This window comes from Phodopus roborovskii, unplaced genomic scaffold, assembly GCF_943737965.1.
Source record: "Phodopus roborovskii unplaced genomic scaffold, PHOROB, whole genome shotgun sequence".
In the NCBI taxonomy this organism is placed as follows: domain Eukaryota; kingdom Metazoa; phylum Chordata; class Mammalia; order Rodentia; family Cricetidae; genus Phodopus; species Phodopus roborovskii.
The window spans coordinates 18,170,843-18,190,084 of NW_026126418.1; the positions used below are offsets into that span (position 1 = coordinate 18,170,843).

At 36.0% G+C, this 19,242-nt stretch overlaps 1 protein-coding gene across 1 annotated transcript; it reads left to right on the forward strand.

The window, feature by feature from the left end:
• Positions 1 to 18,038: 18,038 nt before the first annotated feature.
• Positions 18,039 to 18,968, forward strand: LOC127221987 (olfactory receptor 4P4). The gene has a single exon (XM_051183915.1). It carries the CDS (start codon positions 18,039 to 18,041, stop codon positions 18,966 to 18,968), a length of 930 nt encoding a protein of 309 aa, XP_051039872.1.
• The last annotated feature ends 274 nt before the right edge of the window (positions 18,969 to 19,242 follow it).

Genomic DNA, 19,242 nt, shown 5'->3' on the forward strand with positions numbered 1-19,242 from the left:
CCCTCTGCACTGTAATCCCAGAGATCTGCCTTGCTGCAATTACCTTTATTTACAGGCATTTGGTCAGTGTTTAGGGCCAAGGAAAAAGCATCCCATCTAAGACATCCTATGTCCTTGGATGGACATAGAATTACTATTTGTCCAAAGCTGTTAATACATAGCTGCCTAGATGGATAGAAAAAATAAGCATGCCCTTGGCTTTACCTCACTGGCAGATTGAGAAAGCAATAATGTAAACAAATGCTGTACTACATGATTCTCTAACTTCTTGTATTAACTCAAGATTTTAGCTCAGAGGTTTACTGCTCCCCTGTTTCCCCTTGAGAAGATAAAGTCAAAGGTAATTTGCTCAACCTCTGGGAGAGGGAGGGGGGAAGTAAACATTCTTAAAGGCCTGTGCTGCCACTGAGACTAGAGCACTCTGGAAGGTGCTAGGTTTTGTTTCTTGTGCCAAATTAAACTTAGACCCTCTCTTTGACCTACAATCCTAAGTAACTGATGCCAAAAGTTCCTCCTAGCAGTTTTAGTTTATTGCTCTGAGTGTAAATATTATCTACCTTGCTGACCCTCAAGCCTCGTATTGTATTATAAAAAGATTACTGTTGCAAATGTATATACACCTGTACCACAGAAACAAACAGGACAGCAAGAGAGAAAGAGAACAGAAGAATAAAGAACATGCAGAGGAATAAATGTGTGTGAGTCAATTCCTTTTCCCCTCAGATTTTAGTTCCCTCTCTTATTTGTAGTTCTGTTTTTTTTGAACCCTGAGTGAAAGTTTTAGAAGTCAGACTTTTAAAGTTTTTGATAGTTATTGTACAAAGTCCATAATACTTAACCATGTGATAATTCTAAAATAGTCTATACCAAGACTGTGTTCATCCACTGGTCACCAAGTGTTTTGCACACAGGACTGCTTTTAATACTTTAAATAGTCTGAAATGTTGTTTTCCTTTGTCAATTTAGAGAAAAGAACATAAGTGAGATCTCTAAACACTGGCTTTCAATTAAGGGTTCTTTTAAACACTGGCTGGTTCAGTTCTTCATATATACCAAACAGATGGTGTCATCATTTTACACCAGTTGCATATTTCCTTCTATGTAATATAACAGAGAAATTATATTTCCTGCCTCAGAAAAACAGAAAATCTGGCAATGTTAATTACATTACTTTACTTCTTCCAATTATTTTTATCTCCCAAATTTTAAAGTATTATACACTTCAACTCATTGAACTATATAATCATATTATTGTGTTAAACAAGCATTGGTCCCACACTATCTTAAATATACTTACTAGTATAGCATTTCAGAAATAATTTTATTTGTTGCACATTTATAAATAGGCCAGATCATAGGCTGATACACAATAAAATATTTGATAGTTTAGCCATTCAAACAATGACAGTTGCTCTATTCTTGGAAGCACTCTTACAACTTAGCCCACCTTAGATCATCCTTTCCATGTATCCTTACATAGTAAAGGTTGGAAAACTCTAGGGAAGACTGTGGAACTGTGCTGCAGTAGTAACACAATATGCCAATTCAAGAATTGTAGAAACAAAATTAGAGTTCTGGTTCTTCCTCTTGTCATTTACCTTGGGTTCATTTTCTGGCAATCAAACATCTGCCTCATCATCTGTCTATAAAATAAGAATAAAAATGATATTACATAATTTACTATAAGAATTTGCTAAAAAGGAAAAGCATACACACAATACTACAATTTATTTTTAAATTATGAATACCAATACCAGACAAATATTGTTGATAACTTGGGCAGTAACACGGAGAAACACTAACCTTCCAATAACTTGTGAGGAGTCCTTTTTAATACTTTCAATAAAACTAAAGAGACTTTTAATACTCATAACACACAACTCCAAAATTAATTATCTGTGTTTGTACTTGGAATCATAAGCTTATATTTACTCACTAAAATTTATATTTAGGATTTTCAATCAAGCTAAACTGTGCTCAACCTCATGAATAGACTGTTTATAAAAGAGGTATCTCAGGATAAAACAGTGATGGGTGGATCTAAGTCACCTATTCATATTTGGGTCTCAAATGGTCTGACATGAAATAAATCCTGAAAACTAAACAAATATCTTGAAAAAATTAGGGTGAGGATGAAATACTCTGTCTTTATTTGACAAACTTTGAAAGAAAAATCTCCTGTGTACAAAAAAAATCACAGCATCAACTAAGCATCAGTAGTGTTGCAGGACATACCTTAGCAGATGTAGCTCTCAATGTGAGCTCTTGATTATTCAGAAGAGATCTGGGAGGATGGACTTTCAGTATGAAATCTCAACAACTATAAAAATCTCCAAACAACATGTCATAAATAGTGTCTCCATAGAAAAATCCTTCCCTAATCCTAAAACAAACATGTTTCACTGACAACATGGAGCTTGATCTAGAATGGATTCTTTTAATACACTATGCAGAGATTATCTTTGGTTTCTGCTTCTGGTCCTTCATTCTGAAAGGCAGGGGCTAGCAAGGTTGCCGAATACCCTCCATAGGACTCACTCTACTCATGGTGAATCTTTCAATATATGTGATGAGCAATGATACAACATTTGTATCCTGCATTCCAAGGGTATTTAAAGAAGTTGTCATGGATTTCAATGATCTTGCTATTGTGCTTTGTCTCCTAGGAATTAATTATTTATTTTGTTGGAAAGACTCTGTCTTAGAATCCAGTGTTTTGGAATATATGCATGACTCACACCCACTCTTCAATAGAGAATAGAATTCCCCAAGCTTAAAAAGACAGCATATAGTTTTCCCTTGCTCTGTCTAATTGTGTCTGATCAAGAAAACTGAATGCCAGGTAAGCAACAATAACTTAATACTAACATTTGCAATAGGAGTACTGCTTCTCTCATAATAAATAGGACATGGGAAATATTTGTATTCTTATCATTATGACATTATTTCTGAACAGTTGCTTAATAGTTAAAAAACTGAAGGTAAAAAAATTGACAGCCATTTTTAAAATAATATATTCAGAAACTTTTCCTCCAATATTTCTGAGGGCTTTGGATCTTTTCCAGATTTCTACAAGTCTTCAAACTGTATTCATTTCCTTGTTATGTTTATAAGTAGGGTTAGTTTGCAGAGCCCTGTATCAAAACAAAATCAAACAAAAAACTCAAAGTGTGGGTTTCAAGCTTATCCCATTGTTTTATTGGTTACTCAACATTTAATCATATCTGCCCCTGTCCCTACCTCCAATGGGAGTGGTCAGTGTCACAGGTGCAAGCAAAGTGAATATTTTAATACAATTACCCTTTTGGTTTAAAGAAATGATTTAGGCTTGATACAAAACTATATACAAAACAGTGAATAACAAGTGTTCTCTAAGAAAAGGAAAATTGAGGACATACAAACTGAAGTTCTACATATCTAGTCCTATGGGGAAGGCATAACAGAGTTTACAATAGAGTTGTCTTAAGCTGGAAAGCTTAAGTCTAGTAGCAAATATATCTAACTAGGAAGAGAGAATAGTAATTGTGACAGTCTAATCTTCAACCTCTTCAAAACCAGAGAAGGAAGATAACAATGCTAGAGTATGCAGGAAGTATGGATGGGCAACTTCTAAATTGTGTAGTGAGGAGAGAAACAGCAAGCTACATTGACAGTTACCCAACAACAGCACTGGTACAACAACAGTTCTCACAAACAGCATTGGTACAACCAGGTTTGGCTAAAGCCTAGAGTATCTGACAGACCACAACAGAAGCAAGGAGGCAGAAAGGCTGTCTTACCCTGATTTGGCAAGGTTCAGCAGTCTTCTATGTTTGTCTCCTGCAAGCATATAGGACCACACATTCAAATCACTGGTCAAGGTGGGGGCAGTTCTTTGCCCAAGAGGCCATTAGCCAATGTAAAGATAGACTCCAGAAGGAGCTACAACCGTGCACAACATATTTTTGGGGAAAATGCACGATGCTGTCAGGAGCAATAGTGTCTCAGGCCAATGAAGTACTAATATTAAAACATTTAAATTCCATGTTCTGCAGCTCTAAGAAGGGTTTGAAGATTAAGCATCTATGTCTGAGTAGGTTTTTCTGTCGGTCTGGCTCCTCTGCATTAGCAGCCCCAAATAAAACACAATTGTATTAGATATAATTCTGGAGGCCAGTTACTAGTTTCTGATCACCTATTTCTGTCTTAAATATTAACCCACTTCTATTAATCTAAGTATTTCCACGTGGTCTCATCCGACTAGAGAGAGGGGCTGACCTCTGTTCTCTCCAGGAAAAACAATACGAAAAATAAATGCAAGAAAGAGTTGGTTTTTTTCCGAGATAATCAATAAGATAGATAACCCTCTATCAAAACTAAAGAAAAAGCAGACAGAGAATATGCAAATTAACAAAATCAGAAACAAAAAGGGGGATATAACAACAGACACAGAGGAACTCCAGAAAATTTTCAGGTGATACTTTGAAAACCTGTAATCCACAAAATTTAAAATTCAAAGGAAATGAATAAAGTTCTGGATAACTATCACTTACCAAAATTAAATCAAAGAACAAACAAACAACTTAAATACACCTATATACCACAATGATATAGAAGCAGTCATCGAAAGCTTTCCAACGAAAAAAAAGTGCAGGGCCAGATGGCTTCAGTGTAGAATTTACCAGAAATTCAAGGAAGAGCTACTACCAATACTCCTCAAATTGCCCCACACAATAGAAACAGAAGGTTCAATACCAAACTCTTTCAACAAGGCCACAATAACCTTGGTACCCAAGCCTCACAAATAAACAATTAAGAAAGAAAACTATAGACCAATATCCCTGATGAACATTGCTGCAAAAATACTGAATCCAAGAAGACATCACAAAAATCATCCTCCATGACCAAGTAGGCTTCATACCTGGGTTGCATGGATGGTTTACCATGAAACTCTATCAACGTCAACCACCATATGAACAAAATGAAAAAGATAAACCATATGATGATCTCCTAGATGCTCAAAAACCTTCAACAAATTACAACAATCTTTCATGATAAAGGCCTTAGAGAAACCAGGGATAACAGCAACATACCAAAACATAATAAGAGCAATATACAGCAAACCAACAGCCAACATCAAACTGAATGGGAAAAGCTTAAGTCGATTCCTCTAAAATCAGGAACAAGACAAGGCTGACCTTACTCTCCACATCTCTTCAATATTTTTCTTGAAGTTCTACCTAAAGCTGTAAGACAACAAAAGGAGATCAAGGTGATCCAAATTGGAAACGAAAATGTCAAACTGTCTCTATTTGAACATGATATGATAGTTTACATGAGTGACCCAATAAACTCTACCATGGATCTACTACAGCTGACAAACACCTTCAGCAAATTAGCAGGATATGAGACAAACTCAAAAAAAAAAAAAAAAATCAGTAGCCCTACTTAATTCAGATGACAAAGAGGCTGAGATAGATATCACAGAAACATCACCCTCTACAGTAGTCACAAACAACATAACGCATCTTGGCATAACACTTATGAAGCATGTGAAAGACCTATGTAATAAGAACTTTGTGGCTATAAAGAAAGAAATTAAGAAGATACCAGAAAATAGAAAGATCTCCCATGCTTTTGGATAGGTGGGATAAACATAGTAAAAATGGCAATCTTACCAAAAGCAATCTACAGATTCAATGCAATCCCCATTTAAATCCCACCACAATTCTTCACTGACTTTGAAAGGATAATAATCAACTTTATATGGAAAAACAAAAGACCCAGGATAGCCAAAACAACACTATACAATAAAAGAACTTCAGGAGGCATCACCATTCCTGACTTTAAGCTCTACTACTGAGCTATACTTCTGAAAACAGCCCCCAGTATTAGCACAAAAATAGACAAGTAGACCAATGGATTAACCCACACACCTACAAACACCTGATTGCAACAAAACAGCTAAAAGAATACAATGGTGGAGGAAAGATCTTCAACAAATGGTACTGGCACAATTGGGTGATGTTGTGTAGATTTCAGATAGACCCATGTCTATCGCCATGCACAAAACATGAGTCCAAATGGATCAAAGACCTCAACATCAATCCTGGCACACTGAACCTCTTAGAAGAGAAAGTAGGAGGTATACTTGAACAAATTGGTATAGGAGAGCAGTTCCTGAACATAACTCCAGGAGCACAAACTCTCAGATCAAAATTAATAAATGGGACCTCCTCAAACTTAGAATCTTCTGTAAGGCAAAGCTCACTGTGGACAAGACCAAACTGCAACCCACAGACTGGGAAAATATTTTTACCAATCCCACATCTGACAAAGGGCTGATCTCCAAAATATACAAAGAACTCAAGAAACTAGTCAACCACATACCAAATTAAAAATTGTGGTACAGAACTGAATAAAGAATTCTCAATAGAGGAAATCAAAAAGGCTGAAAGACACTTAAGAAAGTGCTAAACATTCTTAGCTATCAGGGAAATGCAAATCAAAACAACTTTGAGATACCATCTTACTCCTGCAAGAATTGCTAAAATTAGAAACACCAGTGACAACTTATGCTGTAGAGGATGTGGGGAAATGGGAACACTCCTCCAGTGCTGGTGGGAGTGCAAACTTATTCAGCCATTTTGGAGAACAGTTTGGCGGTTCCTCAGGAAAATGGCAATTAGTTTACCACAGGACATAGCAATCCACCTCATAGGCATATATACAAATTATTCACATCCATACAACAAAGACATATGCTGAACTATATTCTTAGCAGCATTATTTGTAATAGCAAGAACCTGAAGCATTCTAGATGCCCCTCAACTGAAGAATGGATAAAGAAGATGTGGCACATCTACACAATGGAACACTACTCTGCAGAAAAAAAAAAATGGATTCTTGAAATTCTCAGGGAAGTAGATGGAACTTGAAGAAACCATCCTGAATGAGGTAACCCAGTCATAAATAGAGGAGCATTGAATGTACTTGCTCATATTTGGATTTTAGACCTAGAGCAAAGGACCTCCAGCCTATAATTCATACCACCAGAGGAACTAGGATACAAGGTGTATTCTAAGAGATTCATATATGTTCCCTCACAAAAGCGGGGGGGGGGGACAAGTTCCCCGGAGCACATGGGAAGTGGGGTGGGGTGAATGAAGAGAGAAGTAGGAGAAGGAGAAGGGGAGGAAAGGAAAACACATGAGACTAGGAAGATTGAGTCAGCATAGGAATACAAGACATAAAAGAAAGAGGCAGAGAGAGGAGAGAAAGAGAGAGAGAGAACATAAAAGAGGGAGCCATTATTGTGAACCTAAATAAAGGTCTAGAGACCTACAAGAGTGACTCCAACTTACAATTTGAGCAAACGTGGAAAGGGTACCATAAATGGCCTTCACTAATAGTGAGATCAACAACTAACTTATCCATCATCATGGAGCCCTCATCTAGTACCTGTTGGAAACAGAAGCAAACACCCATACCTAAACACTGAGTTCTACTAGAATCCAGATGCAGAAAGAGAGGACCAGAAAAGAAACACATAAAGACAGCTGACCTGAACAAGAAGGAGCTAACGCCCCCTCCCCCCAGACTTATAGCTGGGAATCAAGCATGTGAATGACTCAGACCCCCTGAATATGGGTCTCAGCTAGAAGGACTGAGCAGTCTAAGGGACCTCAGACAGTGGAACCAGAATGTATTCCTGGTGCATAAAATGAACTTGAAGACACATTCCCCAGGGAGGGATACTCCCTTAACCTAGAGAGAGGAGAGAATTACTAGTCCCTACTTCAAATGACTTGACAGATTTAAATAACCACACCTGGATAGCATAGCCCTGCATGTGGAATGGGGGTGGGTAGATAGGAGGGGAGGGTGGTCAGGGTTCATGTGAGGTGGGAGAAAGGATAAGAGGTTGGGAGGGAGGGAGAGGGAACTTGGGTTGACATGTAAAATTAAAAAAAAATGATAATAATAAAATACTTTTTGGAAAAAAAAAACAACAATCAATGGTCCTTAATTTCCCTCGACATTATTGGTCTTAACTCACCTACAAAAAGACACAGGCTAACAGAAATGATACCAAGACAGAATCCATCCTTGTTCTGCATAAAAGAAACATATATAAGCTTCAAAAAAAGACATTGCCTCAGGGTTAAGGGCTGGGAAAAGATCTTCCAATCAAATGGACCCAAGAAGCAAGCAGGTATGGCTATCTTAATATCTAACAAATTAGACTTCAAACCAAGATCAATCAAACAAGTTGAAGAAGTTCATTTCGTATTCATCACAGGAGGAATCTATCAGTACAAAGTCTCAGTTCTGAACATCTATGCCCCAAATACGAAGGTACCCACATTCGTAAAAGAAATGCTACTAAAACTTAAAGCTCACATAAAACCTCACACACTTATAGTGGGAGATTTCAACACCCCACTCTTAACAAAGAAACAAATGAAGTTATTATCTCAATTGGGTTTAACAGACATCTATAGAATATTCCATCCAAACGCAAAAGATTATGCCTTCTTCTCTTCTCCACATGGAACCTTCTCTAAAATTGACCTGGTTACATAACAAACCTCAACAGATATAAAAAAAAAAATGGAATAGTCCCCTGTATCTGATCAGACCACCATGCTTTAAAGTTGGAATTCAACAACAACACAAATCGCAGAAACACTACAAAGTCATGGAAACTGAAATATGGTTAATTTCACCATACCTGGGTAAAAGAAGAAATAAAGATAGAAATTAAGGACTTCCTAAAATTCAACTCGAACATATAGAACACCTTGAAAACAGTGTTACCAGGGAAGTTCATTACACTAAGTGCCCGTATGAAGAAAATGTAGGATAGTCATATTAGAGAATTATCAGCACAACTGAAAGCCTTAGAAAAAAAAAGAAACAAACTCACCCCAGAGGAGTAGAAACCAGGAAATACTCAAATTGAGGGCTGAAATAAATAAAGTAGAAAGCACAAAAACAATACAAAAAAATCAATGTATCAAAGAGCTGGTTTTTTGATAAAATCAACAAGATAGACAAACCTTTATCCAAACTAACCAAACCAGTAAGAGGATATGCAAATTAACAAAATCAGAAATGAAAAGGTGGACATAACAACAGACAGTTTAGAAATCTAGACAATTTTCAGGTCATACTTTGAAAATCTGTATTCTACAAAATTTGAAAATTCAAAGTAAATGGATAAATTTCTGGAAAACTATCACTTACCAAAATTAAATGAAGAACAGACCAAAAACATAAATAGACCTATAACCCCTAACGAAGTAGAAGCAGTCATCAAAGCCTTCCAATCAAAAAATTCCCAGGGCCAGATGGATTCAGTGCAGAATTCTACCAGAAATTCAAGGAAGAACTAATACCAATACTCCTCAAATTGCCCCACACAGTAGAAATCAAAACAGTTTTAAGAGGCCACAATCACTTTGGGACCCAAGCCACACAAAGACACAAGTAATAAAGAAAACTACAGACCAATAACCTCATGAACATTGATGCAATAACACTCAATAAATACTGGCAAACCGAATCCAAGGATACATCAGAGAAATCATCCACCATGACCAAGTAGATTTCATCCCTGTGTTGCAGGGATGGTTTAACATATGAAAATCTATCAACGTGATCCACCATATAAAAAAAAACTGAAAAAGAAAAAACACATGATCATCTTCCTAGATGCTGAAAAATCCTTCAACAAAATTCAACACCCTTTCATGATAAAGGTCTTGGAGAGATCAGGGATAACAGGAACATATATAAACATTATAAGAGCAATATACAGCAAACCAACAGTCAACATCAAACTGAATGGAGAGAAGCTTAAGGCGATTCCTCCAAAATCAGGAACAAGACAAGTCTGCCCTCTCTCTCCATATCTCTCTAATATTTTTCTTGAAGTTCTAGCTAAAGTTATAAGGCAACAAAAGGAGATCAAGGGGATCCAAATTGGAAAGGAAGAAGTCAAACTTTCACTATTTGCAGATGATATGATAGTTTATATAAGTGACCCCCCCCAAAAAAAAAAAAACTCTACCAGGGAACTCCTACAGTCACCAATGTAGCAAGATACAATATAAACTCAAAATAATCAGGAGTCCCACAATATACAGATGATAAAGGGGCTGAGAAAGAAATCAGAGAAACATAACCCTTTTTCAATAGGCATGAAAAACATAAAGTATCTTGGGATAAAGCTTACCATGAGCATGAAAGATGTATGTAATAAGAACTTTATGTCTTTAAAGAAAGAAATTAAGGAAGATACCAGTAAATGGAAAGATCTCCCATGCTCTTGGATAGGTAGGATAAACATAAATAAATGGCAATCTTGCCAAAAGCAATCTACAGATTCAATTTAATCCCCATTAAATTCCCACCACAATTCTTCACTGACCTTGAAAGGATAATAATCAACTTTATATGGAAAAACTAAAGATCCAGGATAGCCAAAAGAACCCTGTACAATAAAGGAACTTCAAGTGGCATCACCATCCGCAACTTTAAGCACTACCACAGAGCTATAATCCTGAAAACAACCTGCTGTTGCCACAAAAATAGACAGGTAGACCAATGGAATGGAATTGAAAATCCTGATTATTAACCCACACATGTACAAATATCTGATTTTTGACAAAATAGCTAAAAGGATACAATGGGAAGAGGAAAGTATCTTCAACAAATGGTGTTTGCACAACTGCATGATGGAGTATAGAAGACTACAGACAGACCCTTGTCTATCACTATGAACAAAACTAAAGTCTAATGGATTAAAGACCTCCATATAAATCCAGCCACACTGAACCTTCTAGAAGAGAAAGTGGATGGTCCCCTAGATCAAATTGGTAGAGGAGACCAGTTCCTGAACATAACTCCAGTAGCACAGACACTGAGATCAACAATTAATAAATAGGGCCTCCTCAAACTTAGAAGCTTCTGTTAGGCAAAGGACACATTTGACAAGACAAAACAGCAGCCTACAGTCTGGGAAAAAATTCTTCACCAATCCCACAACTGACAGAGGGCTGATCTCCAAAATATACAAAGAACTCGAGAAACAAGTCAACAAAACACCAAATAACCCTATTAAAAAGTGTGATACAAAATTGAATAGAGAATTCTCAATAGAGGAAATCAAAAAGTCTGAAAGAGAGTTAAGAAAGTGCTCAATATCCTTAGCTATCAGGGAAATGCAAATTGAAACAACTTTGAGATACCTTCTTACTCCTGCCAGAATGGCTAAAATTAGAAACACCATTGACAACTTATGCTGGAGAGGGTGTGGAGAAAGGGGAATACTCCTCCACTGCTGGTAGGAGTGCAAACTTGTACAGCCATTTTGGGGATCAGTATGTAGATTCCTCAGGAATAAGGGAATCATTCTATCACAGGACCTGGCAATCCCCCTCTTAGGCAAATACCCATATGATACACCTCCACACAACAAAGACATGTGCTCAACTATGTTCTTAGCAGCATTATTTGTAATAGCAAGAACCTGGAAGCAACCTAGATGCCCCTCAACTGAAGAATGGATAAAGAAGATGTGGTACATTTACACAATGGAATACTATTCTGTGGGAAAAAGAACAATGGAATCTTGAAATTCATAGGCAAGTGGATGGAACCTGAAAAAACCATCCTGAATGAATTAAGCCAGTCACAAAAAGAGGAACATGGTATGTATTCACTCATATATGGATTTTAGACCTAGAGAAAAGGATCACAAGCCTATAATTAACATCTTCAGAGAAACAAGGATACAAGGTGTATTCTAAGGTCCCTCACAGAAGGGGAAAGGGACAAGATATCCTGAGATAATGGGGAGTAGTAGGGGGCAGTCAGTGGAGAGGGAACTAGGAGAAAGGGAAGGGGAGTAGAGGAAAGCACATGGGACTAGGAAGTTTGAGTCAGGGGAGGAATAGATGAGGGAAAAGAATAGAGAAGGGAAAAGAAAGAGAGAGAGAGAGAAACAGAGAGAGACAGAGAAAGAGAGAGGCAGAGAGAGGCAAAGTGAGACCATAACAGAGAGAGCCATTTTTGGTTTGAAAAGAAAACTGAACCTAGAGAAATGTCTAGAGACCTACAAAACTGACCCCAAATAACAATTTGTAAAACAGTGGAAAGGCTACAATAATGCCCTTCCCTGAAATGAGAATGATGACTAATTTTTTCACCATCATAGAGCCCTCATCTAGCTGATGGAAACAAAAGCAGACACCCATATGCTAAACACTGAGCCATACTGGAATTTAGATACAGAAAGGGAGTATAAGACCAGGCTACAGAAACCCACAGAGACAGCTGACCTGAACATGGAGGAGCTAATGGACCCCTTGACTGATAGCTGCAAAACCAGCCTGGGATTGACTCAGACTCCTTAAGCATGCGTCTCATTTAGAAGTCCTGGGCAGTCTAAGGGACCTCTGGCAGTGGAACCAGGATGTATCTCTGGTGCACAAAAGGACTTTGGGAACACATTCTCCATGGAAGGATACTCCTTTAACCTAGAGGCAGGATGGATGGCCTAGTTCCTACTCCAAATGACTTGACAGATTTTGTTGACTCCTCTTGGAAACCACCACCTTCCCTTTAGAGTGGGGGAGAAGGGTGGTCAGGGAGCATGGGAGGGAGGGAGAGAAAGAAGGTGAGATGGGTATGTAAAGTAAGAAAAAAAATACATCTTTTTGACATTAAAAACAGCTAATATGACTATAAGTTTGATTGTAAATATTGCCTAATTACTAACCTTATTTTCCTTATTATCCTCAATAAGTGGGTGATAATAACTTTCAAGGGCTATACATTTGCATTACACTGTAAAATGTGTAGCATAGGAACATTTTTTTTTCTTAGAGTGTTTCTCTGTATTGCTTTGGAGCCTGTTCTGGAACTAGCTCAGTAGACCAGGCTGGCCATGAACTCACAGAAATCTGCCTGCCTCTGCCTCAAGAGTTCTGGGATTAAAGGCTACCAATGCCTGCCCCAAATTGTTTTAAAGTCAGCTTCATATGAATAGTCTCTTGAACTTCACACTCAAAAATATTTCATCAAAATGCTTTGAAAATAGACATATTCTATAGAAGACAGTCCTTTATATGTTTTTATAAGATGCTTGTGTTGATGTCTGTTTTTCTATGCTTCTTCCTTAGTGAGTTATGACTTGATAGTTTCTGCATGCTGGTATTTATTACTGAAACACAGAAAACTCACTTCTAGTCTCAAATGTTACAATATACTCCAGTTTGAAGTATGTAATATAAAAATTTATCTCTTTGCTTATAATGACAATGAAAAACCATCATAAAGTTCTAAAACATATTAAAGTACAATAAATAATGTTAGGGATTTAAAAAGACTTTACTAAGTGAAAAAGTATTATCCATAGCCTGGCAGAAAATGTTGCTATGTAGGTATTTCATAATCAAATAAGGATATACATATCAAGCCTTCATAGTACCAGTTTCATATTTATGGAATAGAATGTTTTACCATCTTATAAGGTAAATTAATTAAACAGAACATTAAGATGAAAAAACTGAAAATTTGAGGAATAATACCTACATACACTCACACACACACACACATACACACACACACACACATACACACACACACACACACACACATATATTAGACAAAAGAATGTATATTGCATTAAACAAGGCAAATAACAAGGAAAAATGAAAACAAATTAATATCAAAATCTGTAAATGAAATATCTATAAATTTGTGGGTAATGTGCTATATACAAATATGTGAGAATGGCATATTAGGGCAAAAGTATTTCCCAGATTACTTGAAAACAGTATCATGTGCACTATTGTTATATTATTTGTGTACCTGTGTGTGTGCGTGAGTCCATTCAGGAGGTCAACCAAGTTGGCTTAAAATTCATAGCAATCTCCTTTTCTCAGCCTCCTGAGTAATGGATTATTGTAGACACATGTCACAATGGCAGACCTTTATTTCTAGTTTTGTGTACAGACTTTAGCATAAGTTGAAAAAATATCAAACAAACTGAATAATAGGAAGGAACTATTTATAGAAATGTGTAGATTCATTTATAGATCATAAAAGCTGCATCTGACAATGGAAGAAGTAATTACACATATTGTAGACAACAAGGAAACAGTTCAGATGCTGTTGAGTTTTCTAATTTAAGAATTACACTAATGCTAGTGAATGCATATAAACAGAAAGTATTGTATCTGACTTACAAATTTCCAGTGGGTATAATTAAGCAGGAAGGAAGTATTTTCAAACCATCATGATAAGAGTGATTTTTTAGGGTAATATTGATAAAGATAACAATATCTTAAGTTACTCTCAGCATGGTTGATTAGAAGCAATCTTGTGTTTATCAGATATGTCATTTAAACATAATATATCATCAGCTTCAGCCTTTAAGAAAAATTTCTGGTAACCAGAAAAAGTCACAAGACTTTATCAACACCAACAGAAGCAAAGGAGCATTTATGGCATAGATCTAATACACAAATAAAAGAACATTTTACTATGTGATCACTCGATAATGTTGGCTTTGCCTTCAGAGTTGTAACTGCAGCCTAGACATTGCAAAAAGTACCCCTGAGGCTTTTCCCCTTGGGTTTCTCTGTCTTTTGACTTAAAGTATTTCAGGCAATGAATTTTAAAAAGCTACATTTAATTAAAGATTCATGGGCGAGATAGGTGTTTCCCACATTATTTTTCATTTCTGTAAGGTCACAGAAAAGAAAGAGGAACCACTTTAAAACAAGTGATATCTCAGAAAAATTTGGATCCTGGCAGAAGTAAGTTTTGCAAATAGTGTGCATATATATACATATATATTCATAATAAAAATCTTTGGCTATTGATTGTACTCTGTGTAAAATTTGAGATTAATACATCTCACTTATAAATTCAATTCCTGACATATTTGTTCACAGTTATTTTTAAAATAACATTTTTAAAAAGTATATGCAATTCTACAGAAAATTAGCTTGACAGTCATGGTTTTAAGTCATTTTTTTAAAGTCTTCAGGAAAATGCAATCATAGTTGAGCTACCAATCTCCTGTTTGTCCATTTGCAGCCCTGTCCTTTTTGTGTCTATTTTTAAAACATGTTGAAATACAATGGAAGAGGGCACACTGGGTATGCTGAAGAAAAAGTAAGAAAGTAATGAAAGCTTCTTAATACCATATTCAAAAGCATTATTAATGCTAACCATAAAACATGTAAACCCTTCTTTTTATTTCACAAGGTATTATGATTAAATATTGTTGTTTTACAATTTTCCCTAATATGGTAAGCTTATTCAAAGTATCAGAAAAGTCATAGAACAATATTGCGACAGTTAACAATAGTAACACATTCTTATTCCCTTAGCCTTTCATTTAAGTCTCAAGAGTTACACTTCAATGCTGTCCTTCCTTCATAGTTTCTTGTTTGTTTTGTTTTTGTTTGTTTGTTTGTTTGTTTGTTTTTCTAGTCACAATGCAATGAACATCTTTGTAAACAATATGTTTCATAGGGCTTTCCAATTTAAAATATTAAATTGCAAACTTTTAGAAAATATGGTTTAAATTAAAGTCTGTTGCTAAATAAGGTGAAATTAAATTACTCTTTTTTTTTTTTCAGAAAGCATCTAGGTTTCTTAATTTTCCCCTCAGATAGAAAAAGTCTAACTATTAGGTAGATGAAAATTTTTTTCTAATTCCTTGAAATTAAATTACTTTTAACCTTAATATATAAACTAATGTGCATGTGAGAAAGATAAGGAAAGACAAAAATAGGAAGACATAAAAAAGAGGTGAGGCTGAGAAGAGGAAAGGTATAGAGGGGGAGAAGGAGAGAAAGGTAGAAGGGCATGGAAAAAGAGGGAAAAAGGAGGAGATGTAAAGTGAGGCAGAGAAGCAGAACAGGCAAGAGAGACAGAAAAAGGACACAGGTAAGAGAAAGAGGGAAGAGAGTTATTGATTTTGCTATTAAGGAATGGAAACATAAGCAAGAGAAAAGCATGGATGTGACATGACAGTTATCAAGGGATTGTTGGAAGTAAAGAGACCAGCTAGATGATACGAGATGGTAGCAGGATGGATGAAAGAACAGAAGAGGAGGATGGAAAAAGGATGGCTATTAATGGATAATCAGAATTCTCCCCATTTCCTGAATTTGTAGGCAACATGGTCATTCATCTCATGCTTCTGACTCAACAGTTAGAGCTTGTCCTGATGCTATAAATACCCTGCCATATATATATATATATATATATATATATATATATATATATATATATATATATTCAAAACTGGACACCAAATAAGCATCCTTCCTACATCCTTACCTCCCAATTTCCTTCCTTCTCTCCCATCCTTCTTTGGTTCATTCCTCTCTTCTTTACTACATTATGACTTCCCTACCTATTTCTCTTCCTTCCTTCTTTGTTTTCTTAAAAGTCAAATTAAAAAGAGAATAATAGGTATTTTGGGTAAATTAGGACCTGTGATTGTTTCAACTAATGGTATGTTTTTGCTGGACATCTAGTATTCTATGAAATAAACTTGAAGCATTTTTGTCTGTACAGATCTTCATTTGGTTAGACATTTTGATCATCACAAGTAAGAAAGTTCCCAATTTTCATGTTTAAAATATTTCATAATTACAATATCAAGGAAACATTTTGAACTATTAAGATTTATGCTTTCAACAGTATTGATTTCTAGTTTATGCACATTTCTTTGGCTCTCCAATCCATAGATTATTCCATATAATATGAAACTGGAACTAACTTATATAAAGACAGTATTTTTTGTGTGTGTATTTGATAGCTGCTTATTGGGAGGTTAACCTATCTTCTTGTAGGAAAACATAAAGTCCAGAATATTACTCTTCTCCCCATTTGAAGCAGGGGGCATGGGAATTAATAGACTGGCTCAGTAGGAGAAGAATAAATTCACAGAATCTGACATTGATGCTCTCAGTGCTTTTGACCTTAGTGCTTCTACTGAAAACCCAGATTCTTTTAAATATGTAGACTACAAGAAATAAAGTTGCTAAGGAGAACATTGAAATGCTGTTAAAACATGGTACAATCACTTACTCCCTTTGTGTTCTAACATGTCAACATCACAAAAGCTACAACATTGCCAGAATTCCATTTAAAAAAGCAAGTGATGTCACTAGGAAATGAACATGTATTTGGAGTAACTCTAACTTGTCAGCAGTTAATTCTAAAACATTCCTTTATAGTTTTAGAGAAATACAAAAACTGTCCTTTCTGTTTAAATGCCAGATATACAGTCACCTCAAATTCTTTATTCCTAGATCTTCTGATCTTCCGTATCTTGACCATTGTTGGAATTATTCAAGGGACATTGAAGCTAATAATTCTGGCTGTTTTTTTTTTCATGATTAAGAACTTGCACCTTTTGGAAAATGATTATTAACTCCATGGGATGTAGGAAATGCTAAATATGACTTGGGGTTATTACAGATAAATCATATGTGAAATTTCAGAAGAAATAATTCTCAAATATTTTATATTTCTTGAATGCTGGACAAAATGTGACATAATAGAAGCCTTTTTCATTTACAAGGAAGAAAAATGAGTGGAATTATCCTTGCTATTGAACAATACTATGGTGTATGTAATTAACAGAATGACAAGGGGAAATATATGTAGCACTTAGATCTGCTTCACATTTAAAGGTATCTGTAATTTGCCTATATCTGCCATTTATATATTTCTTCACATAGAAAATATATATTAGAACAGAACACAATAGGTCCTATATGATTTAAACATGTGTTAAATATTTATAAAATGTCTAGGCATAAAATATTTATTAATAATATTTAGTTAAAATTTGGGAGTATAATTATACATTTTTATTTAATGGTTGTTTAGAAATCTAATATTATGATTGTTATCCAATTTGCAAATCTCAATAAAACTAAAAAAATCTATCAAAATTGTAGCATTTATTTTGCTTAATTTCAGATGAATTAAGTTTCAGCTGGGCATTGTTTACTCACATGGAAAATCACAAAAATGTAACAGAGTTTGTTTTTATGGGCCTTTGGGAAAATAGACAAATAGAGCTGCTATTCTTTCTCTTGTTCCTGCTTTGTTACCTGGCTGTTTTAATGGGGAACTCTGTCATTCTACTCACCATCACTTACAGCCACTTAATTGAACAACCAATGTATTACTTTCTATGCCACCTTTCTCTCATGGATCTCTGCTACACCTCCACTGTGGTTCCCAGGCTCATCAAGGACTTAGCTACAGTAGGAAAAAACATTTCCTATAACGAATGCATGACACAGCTTTTCACTGCCCACTTGCTGGCAGGTGTGGAAATCTTCATCCTGGTGTCTATGGCCTTGGACCGCTATGTTGCCATCGTCAAGCCCCTGCACTACATGGCTATCATGAACAGGAAGAGATGTAATATGCTGATTGTCATGGCCTGGGCAGTGGGGTTCTGGCACTCCATTGCTTTATTGCTCATGGTGCTGAGTCTGCCTTTTTGTGGTCCCAACCATATCAATCACTACCTGTGTGATGTCAAGCCTCTTTTGAAACTGGTCTGCAAAGATATTCATGTTGTTAGTATTTTAGTAATTGCCAATTCTGGGATGGTGGTCGTTGTGATTTTTCTTGTACTAGTTGCTTCTTACATACTCATTCTGTATAATCTGAGGACAAGATCATCTGCTGGGCGACGCAAAGCTCTCTCAACCTGTAGTTCTCACGTGATGGTGGTAGTTTTATTTTTTGTGCCCTGTATTTATACCTATGTTCTACCTGCAGGAAGTGAGAATAAGGATAAGGAAATTTCTGTGTTTTATACTGTCATTGCTCCTATGCTGAATCCCCTCATCTATACTCTGAGGAACACTGAGATGAAAAGTGCCATGCGCAAGGTGTGGTCTCGATTGTCACATTCAGATTTGAAATAAGTGGAAAATTCCTGTGATTCTGGCCTTATGTACCCAGGTCAGCTATAGTTTAAAAGATTATAGAAAGCACAAGATGTGTGCAGGTGGGAGTTATGAGTCAAAGAAGAAGCTTACTTGCTCTGTGCACTCCACATAACTAGCACAAGCCAGTTCATAGGTGATCAGGTAGACATGAAGACTGCTAGAATGGCTTGGGTTTAGTATAGTACATGCTTAGGATAGAAAAGCTCTAGATTTTTTTCCCCTGAAATCTGGACCTTAACCACACACACAC

What these genes read in the sequence shown, in the direction of transcription:
- LOC127221987 (XM_051183915.1), top strand. Translation starts at nt 18,039, where the DNA reads ATGGAAAATCACAAAAATGTAACAGAGTTTGTTTTTATGGGCCTTTGG.